The sequence below is a fragment of the Tamandua tetradactyla genome, chromosome 2, assembly GCF_023851605.1.
Source record: "Tamandua tetradactyla isolate mTamTet1 chromosome 2, mTamTet1.pri, whole genome shotgun sequence".
NCBI classification, from domain to species: domain Eukaryota; kingdom Metazoa; phylum Chordata; class Mammalia; order Pilosa; family Myrmecophagidae; genus Tamandua; species Tamandua tetradactyla.
In genome coordinates this window covers 3,766,472-3,790,752 of record NC_135328.1, presented here as the reverse complement: position 1 = coordinate 3,790,752, position 24,281 = coordinate 3,766,472, and the positions used below count along the sequence as shown (strand labels likewise).

General features: G+C 36.1%; 1 protein-coding gene and 1 pseudogene across 1 annotated transcript in view; one reads left to right on the top strand and one right to left on the bottom strand.

Moving 5' to 3' along the window:
- SLC71A2 (solute carrier family 71 member 2) overlaps nucleotides 1-24,281 on the bottom strand; it is an 89,621-nt gene that overhangs the window by 33,922 nt on the left and 31,418 nt on the right. Inside the window, exon 3 of the mRNA XM_077139012.1 lies at nucleotides 18,848-18,910. Within this exon, the coding sequence (XP_076995127.1) occupies nucleotides 18,848-18,910 (63 nt within the window). The remainder of the gene's footprint in view (nucleotides 1-18,847; nucleotides 18,911-24,281) is intronic.
- Nucleotides 19,038-19,844, top strand: LOC143664903 (proteasome subunit alpha type-1 pseudogene; annotated as a pseudogene).

Here is a 24,281-nt window from a genome sequence, read left to right as displayed (position 1 = left end):
TTCTTTTTCCTTTTTATATATATATTTTTAGTAGTATTATTATTCTAATTCTCTTCTCTATATTAACATTCTTTATCTTTTTCTGCTGTTTTGCTAGTTCTTTTCCTAAATCGATGCAAATGTACTAAGAAATGATGATCATACATCTATGTGATGATACTAAGAATTACTGAGTGCATGTGTAGAATGGAATGATTTCTAAATGTTGTGTTACTTTCTTTTCTTTTTTTGATTAATAAAAAAATTTAGAAAAAAAAAAGAAAGGCAGAACAAATATATACACATATTACATTTTATTCATTAATTAACATAGCTCTGATAAATGTGTAAAAGTGAAACACAATAAAAGTTCTGCCATGGTTTGTTAATATAAAAAAAAAAGACATAGATTGGCAGAATGGATTAAAAAACAGGATCCTTCTATATGCTGTCTACAGGAAACACATCTTAGACCCAAAGATAAACATAGGTTGAAAGTGAAAGGTTGGGAAAAGATATTTCATGCAAATAACAACCAGAAAAGAGCAGGAGTGGCTACACTAATATTCAACAAATTAGACTTCAAATGTAAAGCAGTTAAAAGAGACAAAGAAGGACACTATATACTAATAAAAGGAACAATTAAACAAGAAGACATAACAATCATAAATATTTACGCACCGAACCAGAATGCCCCAAAATACGTGAGGAATACACTGCAAACACTGAAAAGGGAAATAGGCTCATATACCATAATAGTTGGAGACCTCAATTCACCACTCTCATCAATGGACAGAACATCTAGACAGAGGATCAATAAAGAAATAGACAATCTGAATATTACTATAAATGAGCTAGACTTAACAGACATTTATAGGACATTACATCCCACAACAGCAGGATACACGTTTTTCTCAAGTGCTCATGGATCATTCTCAAAGATAGATCATATGCTGGGTGACAAAGCAAATCTTAACAAATTTAAAAAGATTGAAATCATACACAACACTTTCTCGGATCATAAAGGAATGAAGTTGGAAATCAATAATAGATGGAGTGCCAGAAAATTCACAAATACGTGGAGGCTCAACAACACACTCTTAAACAACGACTGGGTCAAAGAAGAAATTGCTAGAGAAATTAGCAAATACCTCGAGGGGAATGAAAATGAAAACACAACATATCAAAACTTATGGGACGCAGCAAAGGCAGTGCTAAGAGGGAAATTTATTGCCCTAAATGCCTATATCAAAAAAGAAGAAAGGCAAAAATGCAGGAATTAACTATCCATTTGGAAGAACTGGAGAAAGAACAGCAAACTAATCCCAAAGCAAGCAAAAGGAAAGAAATAACAAAGATCAGAGCAAAAATAAATGAAATTGAAAACATGAAAACAACAGAGAAAATCAATAAGGCCAGAAGTTGGTTCTATGAGAAAATCAATAAGATTGATGGGCCCTTAGCAAGATTGACAAAAAGAAGAAGAGAGAGGATGCAAATAAATAAGATCAGAAATGGAAGAGGAGACATAACTACTGACCTCACAGAAATAAAGGAGGTAATAACAGGATACTATGAACAACTTTACGCTAATAAATACAACAATTTAGATGAAATGGACGGGTTCCTGGAAAGACATGAACAACCAACTTTGACTCAAGAAGACATAGATGACCTCAACAAACCAATCACAAGTAAAGAAATTGAATCAGTCAATCAAAAGCTTCCTAAAAAGAAAAGTCCAGGACCAGACGGCTTCACATGTGAATTCTATCAAACATTCCAGAAAGAATTAGTACCAACTCTGCTCAAACTCTTCAAAAAAATCGAAGCGGAGGGAAAACTACCTAATTCATTCTATGAAACCAACATCACCCTCATACCAAAACCAGGCAAAGATATTACAAAAAAAGAAAACTACAGGCCAATCCCTCTAATGAATATAGATGCAAAAATCCTCAATAAAATTCTAGCAAATCGTATCCAACAACACATTAAAAGAATTATACATCATGACCAAGTAGGATTCATCCCAGATATGCAAGGATGGTTCAACATAAGAAAATCAATTAATGTAATACAGCATATCAACAAATCAAAGCAGAAAAATCACATGATCATCTCAGTTGATGCAGAGAAGGCATCTGACAAGATTCAACATCCTTTCCTGTTGAAACCACTTCAAAAGATAGGAATACAAGGGAACTTCCTTAAAATGATAGAGGGAATATATGAAAAACCCACAGCTAATATCATCCTCAATGGGGAAAAATTGAAAACTTTCCCCCTAAGATCAGGAACAAGACAAGGATGTCCACTATCACCACTATTATTCAACATTGTGTTGGAGGTTCTAGCCAGAGCAATTAGACAAGAAAAAGAAATACAAGGCATCAAAATAGGAAAGGAAGAAGTAAAACTATCACTGTTTGCAGACGATATGATACTATACGTCGAAAACCCGGAAAAATCCACAACAAAACTACTAGAGCTAATAAATGAGTACAGCAAAGTAGCAGGTTACAAGATCAACATTCAAAAATCTGTAGCATTTCTACACACTAGTAATGAACAAGCTGAGGGGGAAATCAAGAAACGAATCCCATTTACAATTGCAACTAAAAGAATAAAATACCTAGGAATAAATTTAACTAAAGAGACCAAAGAACCTATATAAAGAAAACTACAAAAAACTGTTAAAAGAAATCACAGAAGACCTAAATAAATGGAAGGGCATACCGTGTTCATGGATTGGAAGACTAAATATAGTTAAGATGTCAATCCTACCTAAATTGATTTACAGATTCAATACAATACCAATCAAAATCCCAACAACTTATTTTTCAGGAATAGAAAAACCAATAAGCAAATTTATCTGGAAGGGCAGGGTGCCCCGAATTGCTAAAAACATCTTGAGGAAAAAAAACGAAGCTGGAGGTCTCACGCTGCCTGACTTTAAGGCATATCATGAAGCCACAGTGGTCAAAACAGCATGGTATTGGCATAAAGATAGATATATCGACCAATGGAATCGAATAGAGTGCTCAGATATAGACCCTCTGATCTATGGACATTTGATCTTTGATAAGGGAGTCAAGCCAACTCACCTGGGACAGAAAAGTCTCTTCAATAAATGGTGCCTAGAGAACTGGATATCCATATGCAAAAGAATGAAAGAGGACCCATATCTCACACCCTATATAAAAGTTAACTCAAAATGGATCAAAGATCTAAACATTAGGTCTAAGACCATAAAACAGTTAGAGGAAAATGTTGGGAGACATCTTATGGATCTTACAACTGGAGGCGGTTTTATGGACCTTAAACCTAAAGCAAGAGCACTGAAGAAAGAAATAAATAAATGGGAGCTCCTCAAAATTAAACACTTTTGTGCATCAAAGAACTTCATCAAGAAAGTAGAAACACAGCCTACACAATGGGAGACAATATTTGGAAATGACATATCAGATAAAGGTCTAGTATTCAGAATTTCTAAAGAGATTGTTCATCTCAACAACAAAAAGACAGCCAACCCAATTACAAAATGGGAAAAAGACTTGAACAGACACCTATCAGAACAGGAAATACCAATGGCCAAAAGGCACATGAAGAGATGCTCAATGTCCCTGGCCATTAGAGAAATGCAAATCAAAACCACAATGAGATATCATCTCACACCCACCAGAATGGCCATTATCAACAAAACAGAAAATGACAAGTGCTGGAGAGGATGCGGAGAAAGAGGCACACTTATCCACTGTTGGTGGGAATGTCAAATGGTGCAACCACTGTGGAAGGCAGTTTGGCGGTGCCTCAAAAAGCTGAATATAGAATTGCCATACGACCCAGCAATACCATTGCTAGGTATCTACTCAAAGGACTTAAGGGCAAAGACACAAACGGACATTTGCACACCAATGTTTATAGCAGCGTTATTTACAATTGCAAAGAGATGGAAACAGCCAAAATGTCCATCAACAGAAGAGTGGCTAAATAAACTGTGGTATATACATACGATGGAATATTATGCAGATTTAAGACAAGATAAACTTATGAGGCATGTAATAACATGGATGGACCTAGAGAATATTATGCTGAGTGAGTCCAGCCAAAAACTAAAGGACAAATACTGTATGGTCCCACTGATGTGAACGGACATTCGAGAATAAACTTGAAATATGTCATTGGTAACAGAGTCCAGCAGGAGTTAGAAACAGGGTAAGATAATGGGTAATTGGAGCTGAAGGGATACAGACTGTGCAGCAGGACTAGATACAAAAACTGTAAAATAGATAACACAATAATACCTAATTGTAAACTAATCATGTTAAAACACTGAATGAAGCTGCATCTGAGCTATAGGTTTTTTTTTGTTGTTGTTGTTTTGTTTTTTGTTTGTTTTTGTCTGTCTGGTTGTTTTTTTTTTTGTTTTTACTATTATTATTACTTTTATTTTTTTCTCTATATTAACATTCTATCTTTTTCTGTTGAGTTGCTAGTTCTTCTAAACCGATGCAAATGTACTAAGAAATGATGATCATGCATCTATGTGATGATGTTAAGAATTACTGATTGCATATGTAAAATGGTATGATTTCTAAATGTTGGGTTAATTTCTTTTTTTTTATTTTTTCCGTTAATTAATAAAAAAATAAATAAATAAACAAACAAACAAAAAAGACAAACTACCCCATTAAAAAAATTGGTGAAAGGCATGGATACTTTTCCAAAGAGGAAATGTTTCAAAAACATATGAAAAGACGCTCAACTTCCCTGGGTACTAGGGAAATGCAAATCAAAACCACAATGAAATATCATTTCACACCCAGTAGAATGCCGTTTATAAAGAGAAAACAAACAAACAAAAAAAGCAAAACAGAAAATGACAAGTGCTGGTGAGCCAAGTTGACATGTGAATCTAACTATCACAGCTAGAAAACATGTGGAGAAAGAGGCATACTTATTCACTCTTGGCTGGAACGTAGAATGGTGCAACCTCTGGAAGGCAGTTTGGTGGTTCCTCAGGAAGCAAAGGAGAAGCTAAGCTTACTTATAATTATACCTAAGAATCATTCCCAGAGAACAGAGAACCTCTTTTGTTGCTGAGATGTGGCCTCTCTCTCTAATCCAACTCTGCCAGTAAACTCACTGTCCTCCTTCCTACATAGGACATGACTCCTGGGTATGAGCTGGTCCTTGGCATCCTGGGATTGAGAAAGCCTTCATGACCAAAAGAGGGAAGAGAAAGGAAGCAAAATAAAGTTTAAGTGGCTGAAAGATTTCAAATAGAATCAAGAGGTCGTTTTGGAGACTATTCTTATGCATGTATAAATATTCCTCTTTAGTTTTCAGTGTACTAGAATAGCTAGAAGGAAATACCTAAAATGAAATGAACTGTACTCCAGGAGCCTTAATTCTTGAAGATGATTATATAATTATATAGCTTTGGCTTTGTTTTTTTTGGGGGGGGTGGGCAGGGCGGGTATGCATGGGCTGGGAATCAAATCCAGGTCTTCTGCATGGCAGGCGAGTATTTTAACTATGTATCTTTTACAGTGTAAAAATGTGACTGTGAAAACCTTGTGACTGGCACTTCCTTTATCCAGTGTATGGACAAATAAGTAAGAAATAAGAAGGAATAAATAAATAAATAATGGGGGGACAGTTAAAATTAATGAAACAAAAGATGAATACATACCAAGCACATGGAAGAAGCCAGAAATTCATTTCAGTTCATAATAAATATTGCATACCTAATACCTGTAAAGCTCTGAGTTAACTAAAACAATGTACATACATACTTTCTGCCCTCAAAGTGCCTGTAACTTAATACAGATAAAATGAATATACATATACAAATGTAGAAAAAAGCAGATTTGCAACCAACCAAAGTAAAGGTTTTATCTGCCTGGTGAGTTTAGAAAGAAAGGGACAATGCAACTTAACAGAGTTGAAGGTAAGGGGAACCAAGTTTTCGATAGAAGGAACACTACGGATAAGCAAAGGAAGTAAAGAAGCTAACATTTACTACTGCCCCACTGTTTGCCAGTCACTGTGATAGCTGGCCCTTTTCAAACTGCTTACTTATTTACCTGACCTTAGACCCTGGTGGTGCCTGGTATGTATACAGCCTTGTTCCTTACTTCACATATTCTTTCTGCACACACAGCCACTAACACTTATGGTATGTGTGGGAGCTTTCCAATCTTTTATCTAGCAGGACCTTTCTTCAAGCTCCACACTTATAGCCAAATGCATTTCTCTACTTAGACATTTCCGAGCTGGGCTTTACACCATTCCCCACAAACCTGACGACCCTCCCTGTGCCAGTTTGAAAGTATTATTTATATATGCCAGAAAAACTGCTTTAATCCTGATGCAATCTTGTGGGAGCAGCAATCTTGATTCAATCTTGTCAGGGCAACTATTTCTTAATCCTGATTAAATCATCCCCACGGAGAGGTGACATGTCCAATTATGGATATGACCCTTTGATTAGATGGAGATGTGACTCTAACCATTCCAGGCAGGGCGTGATTAGCTTAGTGGAATCCTTTAAAAGAGGAAATATATTGTAGAGAGTCAGAGCCTAAAGAGAGAGAGCTTACAGAAACTTCAGAGTATAGGTAACACAGACGCTGATACTTAGAAAACAGAGACACAGATGTTTGGAGATACTTGGAGCCCAGCAGATGTCACCATGAGATGTTACACAAGCCAGACCCTGGAGAGAGACAAGGGAAACCAAGAGATGAAAGCTAGCCCCAGGAAAACAAAGTGAGGACCCTCAAAGGAACAGAGGCTGAAAGCAACAGAGCCCACAAGCAAGGGACCAGCAGATCCAGGCCACGTGACTTCCCAGCTGACAGAGGTGTTCTAGACTCATCGGCCTTTCTTGAGTGAAGGTAACTTTTTGTTGGTGCCTTAATTTGGATACTTTTACTTCCTGAGAACTGTAAACTTGTAACTTATTAAATTCCCCTTTTTAAAAGCCATGCCAAGTTCTGATTTATTGCATTCCGGCGCCTACAAACTAACATATCCCTTACTTTCCACCTTGGTAAAAAGTCATCCAAATATTTCTTCCTCTATACCTCCACTCCCCAAAGGCTAATTTTCAGACCATTCTCTTCAAAGACTTCTCTTCCATCTATTCTCTCCTTCCATTTCCTGCCATGATGCACTTCAGCCTTTGACATTTCTTGCCTGGATTAAAATAAAAAGCGTCATCACTGCCTGTGACCACAGTCCTGTCTCCGTCCAACTTGTCCTTCAAATGTCCACCACAGTAATCTTTATAAACCACAAACCTCAGCTCTTTGATCCCTTCTTTAAAACCTCAATGGCTCTTTACTCTACTACGTACAGTCTAAATTCTTCAGCAAGTATTTATAGGTATAATTATGAATGTCTAACATTTACTTTAAATTCTAGAGAATAAAGTGGGTAGAAGGGTAGGGAGAACGGGACAGATGACACTAAAGTGGGAAAATGTTGTTAAGTAATAAAACTGAATAAAGGGTACATGGGCATTAATTATATTATTCTCTCTACATTTTAATGCCTGAATTTCTGTAAGAGTACATGTAAAGAAGTGTGTTGACATGGCATACAAATAGGGCTCTCCAAAATCTTCCCTGCCCCCCTCAGTCCCATGCACTGAATATTTATTTGCAGGGCTCCTAGCTTTCCAAATACACAATGGTCCTCTGTGCCAATGGGGTATTGCCCAGAGCCTTCCTGTGCCTACATGCTCCTCCCACACTTGGACCTGGTAAACTACTAGTCATTCTTCAAGCCCCTGGGTCAGGAGCCCCCACTTCTCTACCAGCAGTACCCCTATTAAGTCAAGCAAAGTTAATCACATCTTTTTAATAGGTAAAACAACCTGCCTCCACCTGGTACCTACTTCTTCTGTTGTAAATGTAATGCTCTATTACAATTACTTTTTATTTGTCTATCTTCTCTATTGAAGAAGAAATTGAGGCTAAGGTCAAGAGGGATAAGGACGCTTTTCACCTCTGGACCCTAGGTACCTAACACAAAGGCCTGGTAAATGTGGACTTCAAAGACGTTTAGTGAAACGAACAGAACTTTTAAGGGGAAATAAACTCACAAAGGTTTCCAAGATCACATAGCTAGGAAGAAAACGGAACAAGATTCTGAACCCCTTAACCCAGTGTGCTCCACACCAAGACAGGGAAACATAAAATAAAGTCTGGGAAGGTGGGAGGGAGAAGTCCATGGAGGGAAACAAGTGAGGAAAAAAGCTTTTTGAACTTTTTCAAAAAACTTATTACTAAAAGAAGAAGCTAAGCCTACTTATAATTATGCCCAAGAGTTACCGCCAAAGAACCTCTTTTGTAGCTCACATGTTCTCTTTATAAGCCAACTCTGCAGGTGAACTGCAGAAAAGTTTAATATTTTCTCCTTTCTTCCCGGTCCTCCAAGAGGACTTTGCAAATACTTTTTTATTCTCTGCCCAAATTACTCAAGGATGTATCTGGGCATCACACTAATCTGTACAAAACAACAAGATCTCACTCCCTATTCAAAATTACCTGTAATTATGGTCCAATTAAATGTTTAAGGTGGTATTAACTGGTCAATAACTCTGATATGGACTTATAGGCCCTGATTTGACAAAACAGCAATTAAAGCTTACTGTTCAATTAAATGCAATTATCTAATAACCTTAAAAGCATACAAAGAATGGCAAATATAGCTTACTTGGAACAAACATATATACATACAAATTTTACAATTTATGTAACTATCACAAAAGGCTTCAAGGCCTCAACATAAATTTCCCTTGATATATGCAGTTGGCAAAATATTGACTTAAAACAGTTTGAGTAAATATCCTTAAAAAGCTTTAAAGCTAAAAAGGTTTTTTGTTTTCCTTCAAATATTACAATTAACTTTGCAAATGACTTTGAGGAAGCTCCACTGAAGAAAATTACAGTACAAAGTTATTAAACATGTAAATTTTTTCCAGGAAAAAGTTCACATCTTATGATAAATTTTCAGTTTTCCTTAATCAGCCAAAAGGAAATGCAACATTTAGAACAGGTAAGTCCAAAGTTAGATTCATTAATTCTGATATCTCATAAGAATATTTTACCAAAAATGACATTTTTCTCATTTCTTTAAAGTAGATCAAACGAGATTCAAAGATTTCTCGTAGGGGATTTTACTAATAACGAAATTTTTCTTTTCAATTTCCTTAAAGGAGATCAAACAGAAAAATCTCATGCCATGCTCTTATTTATATAACCAATAAAAAGAAATCTTTTCACACAAAAACATTAAATAGCCAGAAAGCATGCCCTTTCTGACCTAGGACATACTGAAATTCTGTATAGTACAGAGCTTCCCTTCCCAAAGTGCATATAAATTAGGTTAAGAGGCAAAAGAGAAGGGAGTCACATAAAATGACGAGAAAGAGAGTGTGTAAGGCAGGGGAAGGGTGAGAAACAAGCTCATGCCAGGAAAAGAGCAATAGGACGAGAAGGTTGGGATTTGTTTGGGAGTTAAGGGGAGAGAAACAAGAAGATTTGCTGAAAGGAAAAAACTAACAAATGCAGAATGAAAGTACAAATCAAGTTTATCTAATCATAATATTTAAAAAACTGGCTTTTCCTTCGAATCTTATTAGTATGGCTAGTTTCAAACTCTGATTTCAAGAAATCTTGGCACATTTTAAAATCTCAGCTCACATTCATATTTGCTACCCTCTGTTCTATACATTTCAACCACAAATCTGCCTCATCCTGTGAGGTGGAATCTATAGGGGTTAGTAGTTGGCCCAAGGTTCATGGCTCATAAGTGGCAGAGGATTCACTTCAGGTGTCTGCGTGGTTCCAGGGCCTGACCCCTAACCCCTATTAAACTAATTTGTTATGGACTTCAATTTTTCTAACCTCGAACATACAAATTACCACGCTTACCGATTTGTGTACTTTCTTCAACACGTTTCAGAAAATGGATAAATTAGCATATTGTTATAAAAGACTATACTTAAAATTTATGAAGTCTACTCTCTCGCAAGCAGTTAGTTTTTTGGTTTTTTTGTGGGTGTAAGTTTTTCTTTCTTTTGAGTAAAACAGTGAAATTGCTGGGTCATAGGGAAGATATATGTTTAACTTTACAAGAAACTGCCAAAAGTTCTCTACAGTGCTTCTACAATTTTACATTCCAGCAGACAAAATGTGAGAGCTCCGATTGTTCCACATCCTTCAAAGAATTTGACATTGTCCAAATTGTCCAAATGACCATTACTTTTTAAAATAATGAATTAATATTTTTTTAAATAATACTGAAACCAAGATATTAGGATTTAAGGAATGATTACAGTTGCCAAATCATTATATAGGTATATCCCTTTTGCTTTCCGGTATATCGGAGCAGACAGAGGGAAATTCCGGAAATCTCTGAACTGTAATCGAACCACCTGGATCTGTGATAATGATTGTATACCTGTTATTTTGTGCACTTATGGTTGTAAAAACTTTGATGTTCACTTGTACCCATTTTATCCAGTTTTTCAAATTTGGAGTCTTGGGTTTTTAAATTTTTATTGATAAAACAAAACAAATACAAACAAACACAAACATTCCCAACATATGAACTTTCCATATTTGGTACACAATCAATGGCTCACAATATTATCACATAGTTGTATATTCATCACCATGATCATTTCTTGCAAGCAGTTTTAACAATTTCATTCACAGATAATAAAAAAGGATGGTCTTTATTTCAGATCCCGTTCATATTAAAAATCAGGTGTCCTTCTGTATAGAAGAAGCATTCTATACTATACCCATAGAGCTATGAAGGGAATTTGAACATGGCTTGTTTTATTTTTTTGGTAACAAAAATTCTTAACATCAGCCAATATTTTCTGGGTGCTTATGCAAAGATACCATGCCAAGCATTGCTTCATATGCTTTTCTCATGAGATAGTTCCAATGCAACTCCCAGGACTACAGAACCCTTAATGTATTAACTGTCCCTGGAAGAGCGTCCTGGCAAAAGACCTAGCTGACCATCTCCTTAGACATGACAGTCAAGTCTGGGTCCAAGAAAAAGCACACCGGGATCAAAGAGAGAGGGAGAGGGCTTCTTACAGCCACACTCAGAGCTGGCTCACTATGTTTCACACCTTCTCCCCTTTCTAAGACCTGTTCGTGATGTCAAAACTAAGTATGTCTATAAGGCACCAAGTGTCTAGACAAAATTAAGACTGCATGCTTTGGAGCTCCCTTTTTTCACTCCAGACGTAAATCAAATAAACCTTGGACATCTGCGCCCTATTCCTCTCATTCACTTAGTTTTAGTTGGTTTGGGATATTTATGAAGATCTTGAACTCTGTAATAAATATAAAACATGCTAAAGAAAACTCTTCTCATCTGTTAACTCTGAAGTTTCAAAGCATTCCAAGGCACACACTGGGCAATCAGATCAGCTGGATTTAATGACGATAATTAATTTCACAGAGTCATTCCAACTGCTCTTGCCCACCAGTAGTCACGCAGATGTTCCAGGGCGTGTGAATTTGGTGTTTTAACAATGACCAAGTGCAGACAAAACTTCATACTGCTAGTCATATATAATGTCTTCCATGTTTCGATTTCATAACGGAAAAACTGCTGGAGAGAAATGACTAGAAGGTAAGAGCTAGGGAATCTGAGAAGTGGGATCAGGTCTGAGTTTTTTTTTTTTTTTTTTTTTTAATCAAGAGGAACAGGTACTAAATTAACAATCATTAAAATATGGGATGATATAAAATAAAGTATGTTCCTTAAAAACAAAGAATCGCGCAATCTTCATTAAAAAATAAACAAGGAATCTGAAAGATAAGTCAAAAAGTAATCATCGAAATTTGGAGAAAATACCCAGCCTCATTTAGAATCAAAGAAATACAAATAAAATTAGTAGTGGGATACCATTTTCAAGCTATCAAATTGGGTGAAGATCTGAAAAATAATTCTTGTATTAGATTGTGATGAGGTAAGTGCTTACATATTGCTGGTCTGTGAAATGGCACAATCCTTCTAGAAGATAATTTGGTTCTACATGTACAAGACCTTTAAAAACATCCAAAACCTTTTTATTCACTAATTATACCTTTACAACTCTATTTTTAGGAAACAATAAAAAATACAGGTAAAGATTTATTATAAATATTTTATTACAGAATTATCTCCATCAGTGTGAACTGGAAACCATCTCAATAGGGAAATGGGTAAATATATTATGGTATATTCATAAATGGAAAAGTATATACCATTACAAATAGTGCACAGGTAGTTCTTGCTTTACACGGTAAGCAGGACCATAAAAATGACTGTGCAAAGCTAAACCCATGTAAAGTGATCTTACTGGGAAAAATGATGATTGTTCCATGACCTTCAAAAATTTTTGCCAAACACAAACTGTCTTACTACCAGTTATAATTGTTTAAGGAAATGAAAAATATAGTTTAAAACTAGTATTTATTTAGTACACTGTAATTTAAACATTAGAAATATTGAAAAGTATTTTATTTCTTTGTAAAAAGAACTTATCAAGAGTAATTTGAGCTACATGTGTCCTCTTTTAGTGGCATAAATTACAATAAAGAGCAAGCGGCATATCTCCTAAGCCTTGGAGAATTGTTAAAGTCTTTTCTAAGTCTGAATCTGCTTTCAGCATTTTAACCCTTGCACTTTCAATGTCAAAAAACATCTCCAAGAGTTCCTTGAATGAAGTTTTTTGCCAGTATCACTTCATCTAGGAGTCCACTTTTCTCACTTATGTTGTTAAGTTCCCTTTCACTGAGTTCCTGTGGCTGCACATCTACAGTCTCTCGAACCAGCAGCAGGGTCAATATTCCCACAGACAGCTGTTTCTTCTATAACTCCACTAATGTTCGATTTGAATTTCACTTCTTCGCAGCACCTTCACCCCTGCTGGCCAACTTCCTCTTTCAATTATCCCCTTTTGTAAGAAGTCACATAGTTTCCCTACTGGGAGACAAAGGGGCAATACAACTACAATGCTTTGCTGTTTTTGACAGAACTAGCAGAAGCCCAATGATAATGGCTGACACTTTAAAAGAAGTGCTGTGACTGCACTGATCATAAAGCCTATGTTATATACACAGCGATCTGTGGACTGAAGAGCTAGCAACAAACTTTATTCTTCATACAATTACTCAGAGTTAACAGCAGTGGTAACCGGAAATTGAGAAGATACATATTCAAGATGGTAGGCAGTGAAGGCTTCCCTAAAAACTGGTATCTGCGTCAAGAGCTGAGGGAGATAAGGGGGCAATTCTGCTAATATCTGGAAGCCAAGCAGAAAAAGCAGTGCCTGCAAAGCCCTGAGCAGGCATATGCTTATGGGCTGTGCAGCTACAAGGTCAGCAAGCAGGAGGACAGGATACCCGTGGATCTGGGTGCAGACAGTCATGCAGCCGCTGTGAAGACCTGGGCACTTACTTCTGAGCAGAGAAGAAAACTTTGGGGATGTTTTTAGAAGAATGCCACAAACTGGCTTCTATTTTATCAGGATCTCTACTGAAAGGGAATAGGTAGGAAGGCACTGCAATGGTCCAGAGAAGAAGGGACAGCGGCCCAGACCACAATATTGATAAGTATCAATCTATTTTAAAGTAGGACCACAGAATGGGCTGATGGATTGGATTTGGGATATGAGAGACAGAGCAAAGTTGACTCTAGGGATTGTGATCTGAGCAAGGATGGCATGACCAATAATTGAAATGGGAACACTTTTGAAGGGTGAGGCTGGAGGGAAGATCGGGGGCTTAGTTTTTGAAATGTTCACTTTGATATGCATATTAGAAAAGGAAATAAGAGATGTTAATTAGGTAACGGATATACAAGTCTAGAGGTCAGGGCCAAGGTGCCAAAAGATATCTATTTAAGAGTGGAAATGATGATGAATGATATCATCAAAAGTGTGATGGTGGAGAAAGAAGAAATTGTTGGCCAAGCTTGAGTCATCTCTTTCCAAAGTCTAGGAGATGAGGAGCACATAATGCTTTTCAGAATCAGGGTTAAAAAAGTAGTTAACTTGAAAATAACAACAAGAAAAAATGTGCACCACATGACCCAACAGTTCCACTCCTAAGTATGCACCTAAGAGAGATAAAAATATACGTCCACACAAAAACTTGTACGTTAATGCTCACAGTGGCATAATAGTTTAAAAGGGGAAACAACCCAAAGGTCCATCAACTGATGACTGAATAAACTGTAGCAGACCCATAAAATGCAATATTATTTGGAAGTAAAAAGCAATGAAGTGGGCAGGCAATGATGGCTCAGTGGCAGAGTTCTCGTCTGCCATGCCGGAGACCCGGGTTTGATTCCCAGTGCCTGCCCATGCCCCCCAAAAAGCAAAGGCAATGAAGTACACACATATGCCACATTATGGATAACCTTGAAAACAGTATGTTAAATTAAAGAAGACAATCACAACAGAGCGCACATTTCTGATTTCATGTATACAAATGTCCAGAATAGGCGTATCTATAGATGCAGAAAGTAGATTAGGGTTGCCTAAGGCTGAAGAGGTTGGGGGGATATGGGGAGTAGTTGCTAGGGGAACGGGTTTTCTTTTTAGAATGATGAAAATGTAATTAAATGAGGTAATGGTTGCAGAACTCTGTAAGAACACTAAATACTACTGACTGTATACTTTAAATGAATGTATTGTACAGTACGTGAATTATATGTCAATAAAGCTGTTAAAAAATAAATGAAGAATTCACAAAACAGAATTATTCATTTCGTATCCTTTACTGCTGTTCACTCCAAAGCTAAAGCCCTTTCATGAACTAAGGCAGTAAACTTACAAAATAAAAGTTAACTATAGAAAATCTATAAAATGAACAAAAGATATAAAGAAGAAAACTAACATTATTCATAAATGTACACACTTTTAAACGTCTAGTGATTGCTCCTTTCCTTTTAATCATTTTTGTTTCTGCTTATACACACGTACGTTGGTCAAAACAAAATGGTAATCATACAATATAATTTTATATCCTGTTTGTTTCACACATTATTTGGTGTTCATTAAATTGTGCTTCAAAGTGTGCTTCTAAAAAGCCTTTAATAGATGGCTGTACCACAAATACATTTGTTCTTTCAATTTTAGGCATTTTAATGGTTTCTATTTTTACTTTTATAAAAGAAACTATGAAAAATAGTCCTGTACCTGACCTTCTGAATGTTTCTATTTTATTAGAACAATTTTCTAGAAAAGGAATTACTTCGTTAAAATATGTGAATATATTTTTCTCCTTAACAAATGGTGCTGTAAAACTGGATATCCACATGGGAAAGAAAAAAATAGGATCCCTACCTCATACCAGATACGAAAATTAAATCAAAACAGATGAACAACCAAAATCTAAGAGACGAAATTCTTAGAAGAAACCATAGGGGTAAATATTTATGATCTTGGATTTGGCAATAGATTCTTAGGCTTTAAACACAAGGAAGAAAAGAAAAAAAATAGTTAAAGTGGACTTCATTAAAATTTCAAACCTTTGTGCATCAAATAATACTATCAAGAAAGTGGAAAGACAACCTAAAGAATCGAGAAAACAGCTGTAAACCATATTTCTGGCATAGGTTTAATTGCCAGAATATATAAAGAACCTCTACAACTCAACAACAAAGAGACGATCAATCCAATGAAAAAATGGGCAAAGGACTTGAATAAACATGTCTCCTAAGAAGCTATACAAATGGCCAAAAAGCACAAGGAAAGACACTCAACATCATTAGCCATTACGGAAATGCAAATGAAATATCATTTCACACTCATTAGGATAGTGATTGCTAAACAAACAAACAAATAAAACAGAAGAAATATAAGTGTTGGTGAGAATGTAGAGAAACTGGAAGCCTCGTGCTGGTGGAAATGGAAAATGGCACAGCTATTTGGAGTGCCTCAAAAAGTTAAACTATATGACCTAGCAAGTCCACTTTTAGATATATATCCCAAAGAATTGAAAGCAGGGAATTGAAAAGATATTTGAGCACTAATATCTATAGTAGCATTATTCATAATAGCCAAAAGGTGGAAGTAACCCAAGTGTCCATTAACAGATAAATGGATAAATAAAACAAAATGTGGTATATACATACAATGTAATATCATTCAGTCATAAAAAGGAACGAAGTTCTGATATATGCTACACCATGGATGAACTTTGACAACATAACGTCATGTGAAACAAGCCAGACATAAAAGGAAAATTACTGTATGAGTCCACTTATACAAAATAACTAGAATATGTAAAGCAATACCAGGAGAAGAGAAAATGGGAAAATGGGAGTTATTATTTAATGGGTATGTGGTTTCTGTTTGGGGTGATAAAAAAGTTTTGGTAATGGTAATGAAAAATAGCGATGGTAGCACAACATTGTAAATATAATTAATGCCACGTAAAAATGGTTAAATAGCAAATTTTATTTTATATATATATATTTATATTTAATATTTTCTCCTATTCTGTAAATTATTATATACAAATAACATATAAAGAAGCATACCTCAGAGATACTGCAGGTTTGGTTCAAACCATTGTACCTAAAGCAAGTCACACAACTTTTTTTGTTTCCCAGTGTATATGAAAGTTATTTCTATACTTTACTATAGTCTATGTATGCAATAACAGCATCATGTCTAAAAAAAAATCAACGTATAGACCTTAATTAAAATGTGACGCACGGACATGAAGTGAGCATAAGCTGTTGGGAAAATGGTACTGACAGACTTGCTCAGTGTAGGGTTGTGAGAAACCTTCAATTTATAAAAAACACAATACTGCAAAGTACAATAAAGTGAAACATAGTAAAACAAGGTATGCCTCTGTGCCTGTCTGAATCTGTTATGTACCCCAGAAAAGCCATGCCTTTTAACTCTCATGCAATACTGCTGGGTGAGATCTTTCTGGTTGTTTCCATGGAGATGTGACCAACCCAATAGTGGGTGGTAACTTTTTTTTTTAACTATTTTTTATTAATTAAAAAAAAATTAACAAACAAAACATTTAAATATCATTCCATTCTATATATACAATCAGTAATTCTTAATATCATCACATAGTTGCATAGTCATCATTTCTTAGTACATTTGCATCGATTTAGAAAAAGAAATAAAGACAACAGAAAAAGAAATGAAATGATAATAGAGAAAAAAAAACTATACGTACCATACCCCTTACCCCTCGCTTTCATTTACCATTATTTCAAACTGAATTTATTTTAACATTTGTTCCTCCTACTATTTATTTTTATTCCATATGTTCTACTCTTCTGTTGATAGAGTAGCTAAAGGGATTCACAGAGTCTCACTGTGAAAGCTATATCATTGTTCAATCATCATCAAGAAACAAGGCTACTGGAACACAGCACTACATTTTCAGGAAATTCCCTCCAGTCTCTCCACTACATCTAGAACAACAAGGTGATATCTACTTAATGCGTAAGAATAACCTCCAGGATAACCTCTCAACTCTGTTTGGAATCTCTCAGCCATTGATACACTGTCTCATTTTACTCTTTCCCCCTTTTGGTCGAGAAGGTTCTTTCAATCCCTTGACGTTAATTCTCAGCTCATTCTAGGGTTTATCTCAGTCCTTTGATGCTGAGTCTCAGCTCATTCCAGGATCTTTGTCCCAGGAAGGTTTGTTGCCAGGAAGGTCCAAACAGTGGGTGGTAACTTTTGATTAGATGGTTTCCATGGAGATGTGTCACCACCCATTCAAGGTGGGACTGTTTACTGGAACCCTTTAAGAGGAAACCATTTTGGAAAAAGCTTAGAGCCACCAGAACTGAGACCCACCAGAATGGACAGAAAACCCTGGGAAAGCCACTGAAGAAGTCTAATCAAATGAGGAGAAAAAGCTAGCAGAGGTTGCTGCCTACCTTCCCAGTTGAGAGAAAAACCCTGAACATCATTGTTCTTGAAACAAGGTATCTTTCCCTGATCCCTTAATTTGGACATTTTCAATGCCTTAGAACTATAAATTTGCAACTTAATAAATTCTCCCTTTTAAAAGCCATTCTGTTTCTGGTATATAGCATTCTGGCAGCTTATACGCTAGAACAGAAAAGTGGAGTGTAGCAGCTTGCAAATAGCAAACATGTTAGAATCGCTTTTTAAATGAAAAAGAAGAAGATTTTGGAGGAATTGTGAGGAGCTTGATAGAGAAGGCCTAGAATGCTTTTTGAAAAGACTGCCGGTAAAAATGTGAACTCTAATGAGGCTCTAGACAGAAATGAGATACGTGTTATTGCAACATGGAAGAAAGATGATCCTTGTTTTAAAATAGCAGATAATCTGGCAAAAATGAATAGTGGTTTGGGCTGGAAGGAAGATTTTAAAAGCCATGAACTCAGATGTTTAGCAGAAGAGATTTCCAAATTAAATGCAGAAAATGCAGCTTATAGTGAAATGCGACAGGAAAGAGATAAGGTAAGAACTGAACTTGATAGTGTGGGAAATTCTGGGCTTCCAGAAAGAGAGACCCCAGAGAACAGATGACCATGTGAGGACTTAATCAAACATGGAAACAGTCAGCCATTTTAGAAAAAGCCAGGATTGGAAATGGAGTTATCCAGAAGGATTTATGCAAGGTCCTATTATCTGATGGGTGACTTATGATTTGTGCTGTGGTTAGCTTTGCTGTTGGCAACACAGTTAAGAATATAGATGAAGGTGTTCAGAAGAGAAATTGTTCCCTCAAGTCCCATTTAAGTCCCACTTAAACCTCCAGAATTAAATTACTACAAATTCCTGACTTTAGGTCATGCAAACCACACAAAAAATTGTTCTTACCTTTACACCCTGAATTAGACCATTCATGAGGAATGTATGTTGAGAAAATGTTTCATGTAGAACCTACAAAAAGCAAACAAACATCAAGACAAATTCAAATGCAAATTAAAGAGGAAGATTTCTTTTTATGACTGAATATTCCAATGTACATATAAACCACATTTAGTTTTGTTTATTCATTTGTCTACTGATGGACAGACACTTGGGCTACTTCCACCTTTTGGCTGTTCTGAATAATGTTACTATGAATGCTGGTGTATAAACACCTTTTCAAGTCCCTGCTTTCAATTCTTTGGAATTGTAGGAGGCTGTAGCTAGGCCCACAGAAGAACCATGTTTTGCAACCAGTATGACAATGCTGTCCTTTTTGAAGCCTCAGGGCAGTACTCATCAAATTTAATAGGCAACAGAAACTGTCCAACAAGGTTCAGACAGAGTTGGTCTGAAATTAAAAACCCATATAGTGTTAGTGGCGTTAAAGTGAGCACAGTGGAGTTTGCAGATTAAAAAATAATAATAATCTCCACAACATATTGATATCTCAGCCATGAGGCTTACTGCTGATTCTAAACTGTTAGGTAATTTCATGCATCAGGAGTGTTTGGATTCCAGATTTGTATCTGACAGACCTCTTTCTATGTCTCCTTCTGTTTATTTAGAAGCTAGATCCAGATACCAATGATACAGCTGGAGCTTATATGGTGTGAGGATATTCACTGCTGGTTATGACAGTATAAGCCTTCATATTTTCTAAAACTTGTCCATCTATTGGCTACTTTTGACTGTAGACTTATGTCCATTGGAGGCTGTTCTAAATCAGCTTGTACTTATCTGGAGAGACATGTTTGAATTTATGGAGTGCATTTTGAATGAACTGGTTAAATATGGTATGCACGCCTTAAGAGAGACAATTCCTAAAGTGGAAGACCTAACTACAAAGAATGTTTCCACTGGAACTGTTAGTAAAGACTTGGAGTGTATAACTGTGCTAGCTTGAAAGGATTTATACACCCCAGAAAAGCCATGGTTTAATCCGAATCCAATCTTATGGGAGCAACCGTTTCTCTTAAACCCTATTTAGCACTACATGAAAAGCTTGATTAGGTTATCTCCATGGAGACGTGGCTTGCCCAATTGTGGGTATTCACTTTTGAATAGAGGGAGATGTGACTACACTCATTCCATGTGGGACTTGATTAGTTTACTGGAATCCTTTAAAAGAGGAAACATTTTGGCAAAAGCTTCAGAATGATAAGACAACAAAAGTCCACCATCCAGCGACCTTTGGAGATGAAGAAGGGGAACGCCCCCAGGGGAGCTTCATGAAGCAAGAGGCCTGAAAAGGAAGCTAGTAGACGTTGCCATGTTCACCAAGAGAAACCCTGAACTTCATCGGCCTTTCTTAAGTGAAAATAACTTCTTGTTGGTGCCTTAATTTGGACATTGTTATAGACTTGCTTTATTTGGGACATTTTCTCGGCCTTAGAACTATAAACTAGCAACTTAATAAATTCCCATTTTTAAAAGCTATTCTAGTTCTGGTATACTGCATTCCAGCAGCTAGCAAACCAGAACAGCAATCTATGAAGATGGTGATGTGTTTCTATTACTGGAATGTCTTGAAGAAAGGCCACAGAGAAAGCATAGCCTGCTCAACCTGTCAATGAGCCTCAGAAAAGGCTGATGAACCAAGGGACTGTTAAGTGATAAACCAATCTATATGTGTATTAGCAAACATGTAACAATGTAGGAACATGTATGTGAATGACAATAACCTATACTTTGAACCAAAAGATGCAGAAATGGTACGTTTTAGGATTCAATCTAGATATGAGTTTTTCTAAGCAACCTAACTAAAATCATATAATGAAATGCATTTTTTTCTTTGATAGGGTCTTGTCATGGTCAGGTTCATGTGTGAACTTGGCCCGGAGGTGGTACCTGTTTGTCTGGTGAGGCAAATGCTGGCCTGTCTTTTGCTATGGGTACATTTCATAGAATTAAGTCATAATCACAACGGCTACATCCACAGCTGATTTCTTTTGTAATCAGCCAAGGGGAGTGTCTTCTTTAATGAATGATGCTTAATCTAATCACTGGAAGCCTTTTAAAGAAGATTTAGAAGAGCCAGGCTCTCTTCCTGCTTTGGCCAGCGAGCCTCTCTTACGGAGTTCATCTAGACCCTCCATCAGAATCATCAGCTTCACAGCCTGCCCTACAGATTTTGGAATCTACATACCCATGGTTATGTGAGATACTTTTATAAATTTTCTATTTATGTATATTTCCCATTGATTTTGTTTCTCTAGAGAACCCTAACTAATACAGGCCTATATATTTATCTCCTAGAAAGTATAAGTTGGGGGTGCACAGGTAGTTCAGTGGTAGAATTCTCGCTTGCCATACGGGACATGCTGGTTCAATTCCTGGCCCATGCATTTCCCTAACACAAAACAAACAAACAAACAGAAAATTCAATAAATGGTGCTGTAATAATGGGATACTCACATGGAAAAAGAATGAAATGTGACCCCTGCCATACAGTACACACAAAAAAAGAAAGTATAGGTAGCTCTGATACCGTTTGTTGTGGTTTTTTGTTTGTTTGCTTTTGTATGTTGTATGGTGGGGACACATTTCATTATTTTCCATGTGAGTATCCTGTTATAGCATACCATTTGTTGAATTTTTTGTTTGCTTGTTTGTTTCTTGGGAAGTACATGGGCCGGGGATTGAACCTGGGTCTCCCGCATGACAGGTGAGAATTCTACCACTGAAGTACCCCCTTGCACCCCCTGTGTTACTGTTTTTATATGAAGAACATAGTTCCTTTGTGGTTTTAAAGACAACTGTGAAATAAAATTGTAAAATAAAATTACCTGCTGGTGGAGAAAAAAAAACAACTAAGGACAACAGCTTCATAAAGTAAAGCAGTTGCAAATAAAACACAATATTCTACTCAGACTTTTAATAAAAATTTTTAAAAATAAATAAGAATGATATAAATAATTTAAGTATAAAAGACAAGTATATCACCAAAATAAAAAAACGCCTAATGATAAAAGGTGTATTAAATATCTCAGAAATGATCAAGACTCATTTTCAAAATCTCTATAAAGAAAATTCACAGAAAATATGATATTTATTCTTGGGAAGGACTATAGTAAACATGAAATACAATGACATCTGCTTATCATTTTTAAAAAATAACTTGGGAAAGTTAGGGAATTAAGCTAGCTTCTAGTACAATAAACACAACTAGGAAATATCAGTATGTGTACAAATATATATATAACATATGGATACACGTACACAAATAAAGAGCACTGACATGGCAGAAAACATATAAAACTTAATTTTCAGCATTCCTGTAAAGCCAAGAAATAGTTCCCAGTGACTACAGACTATATGAATGATATAGAGCACACCGGAAAAGGCGATAAAAATTAAAAGAGTTGAAGAAAAAGTTACCACCCGCAGGTGAAAGAAAAGACCTTTGAAGAAGTGAAGGAAGAAGAATGCTCCAAAATTAGAGGGATACGAAAAACCAGTCATAAGTGAATAGGCTATAAAAAAGTCACAAAACAATCTACCCAAAGCAATTTACAGATTAAACACAATCTCAAACAGAATTCCAACAATCTTCTTTGCAGAAATGGGGAAAGCCAAAAATGAAATTCACATGAAGGGTCCCTGAACAGTCCAAACAAAACTGGAGGACTCACACATCCCAATTTAAAAACTTATCACCAAGCTAAAATAATCAAAACAGTGTGATACTTGGTCTACATGTAGACCAAGGGACTTGAAAGCACAAAAATAACACGTAACATCCATGATCACTTAATTTTTGACAAAGTTGTCAAGTGCACTCATTTGCGAAAGAACAGTTCCCTCAACAAATGGTGCTGGGAAAACTGGATATCCATATAAGAAAAAATGAAAGCGGATCCTTAACTCACTTGATGTATTAGGGTTCTCTAGAGAAACAGAAACAACAGAAGCTATCTTTAAACATGAGACGCATAAAGGTGTCTCATGCAACCATGGGAATGGAAGAGTCCAAATCCACAGGGCAGACTATGAAGCTGGCAACTCCAATGAAGAATCTCAACAACTCCACAGGGGAAGGTCTCTGGCTGAAGAAGCAGTTAAAAAAAAGTCTCTCTTCTCCCTTAAAAGCCTCCGACTGATTGGATTATCTCATTTGCGGAGGCAAGCCCCCAGTTGATCCCAGATGTAATCAGCCACAGCTGCAATCAAATGACTGCCACACCAGCCTTCTGATTTATTAACCAGCCACGAAATATCCTTGCAGCAACAATCAGGTCAGTGCTTGCCTAACCAGATATTGGGCATCTTCACTTGGCCAAGTTGTTACCAGAACCTATCATCATACATGATACACAAAAATTATCTAAATGGATCAAAGGCTTAAAAAATAAGAACAAAAACTAGAAGAAAATTCCTAGAAGAAAACATAAAGGAACATCTTCAGGATCTTACATTAGGCAATGGATTCAGAGACTTTACATCAAAAGCAGGACCTACACACACAAAAAACCCATATAAATGGGACCTCTTCAAAATTATAAACTTATCAAAGGACATTATCAAGAAAGTGAAAAGACAACCCATGGAATGGGAGAAAATACTGGGAAACCTGATAAGTGTTTAATATCTAGAATACCCACAATGCAACAATAAAAAAAAACTAATTAAAAAATGGACAAAAAGACTTAAATAGACATTCTCCAAAGAGGATATACAAATGACTAAAACCACATGAAAAGATGTTTAACATCATTAGACATTAGAAATGTAAACCAAAACCACAATGAGAAACCACTTCATACCCATGAGGATGGCTGTCATTAACAAAACAACATAGGTGTCAGCGAGGACTCAGAGAAATTGGAACCCTTATACACTGTTGGTAACACTGTAAAATGGTGTAGTCACTGTGAAAAAGTTTGGCTGTTTCCTAGAAAGTGGAACAGAATTACCATATGATATAGCACTCCCACTTACTGATATATGCCAAAAAAACTGAAAGCAAGAACTCAAAGACATTTCTATACAAGGTTTAAAATTGCATTATTCACAATAACCAAAAGGTGGAAGAAACTCAAGTTCCCATAAACACATGACTAGATGAACAATATGTGGTATATACACAGCAGAATATTATTCAGCCATGATAATAATAAGTATAATATTAATGATAATAATAATTAATGATAATAATAATGAAGTTCTGTTACATGAGACAACATGAATCAACCCTGTAGACATCATGTTGAGTAAAATAAGTCAGAAACAGAAAGACAAATATTGTAGGAGCTCATTTATATGAAATAATTAGAACATGCAAACTACATTCATTAGACATTAGCATTTAAGTTACCGGGGCATGGGGGAAGACACGAATGGG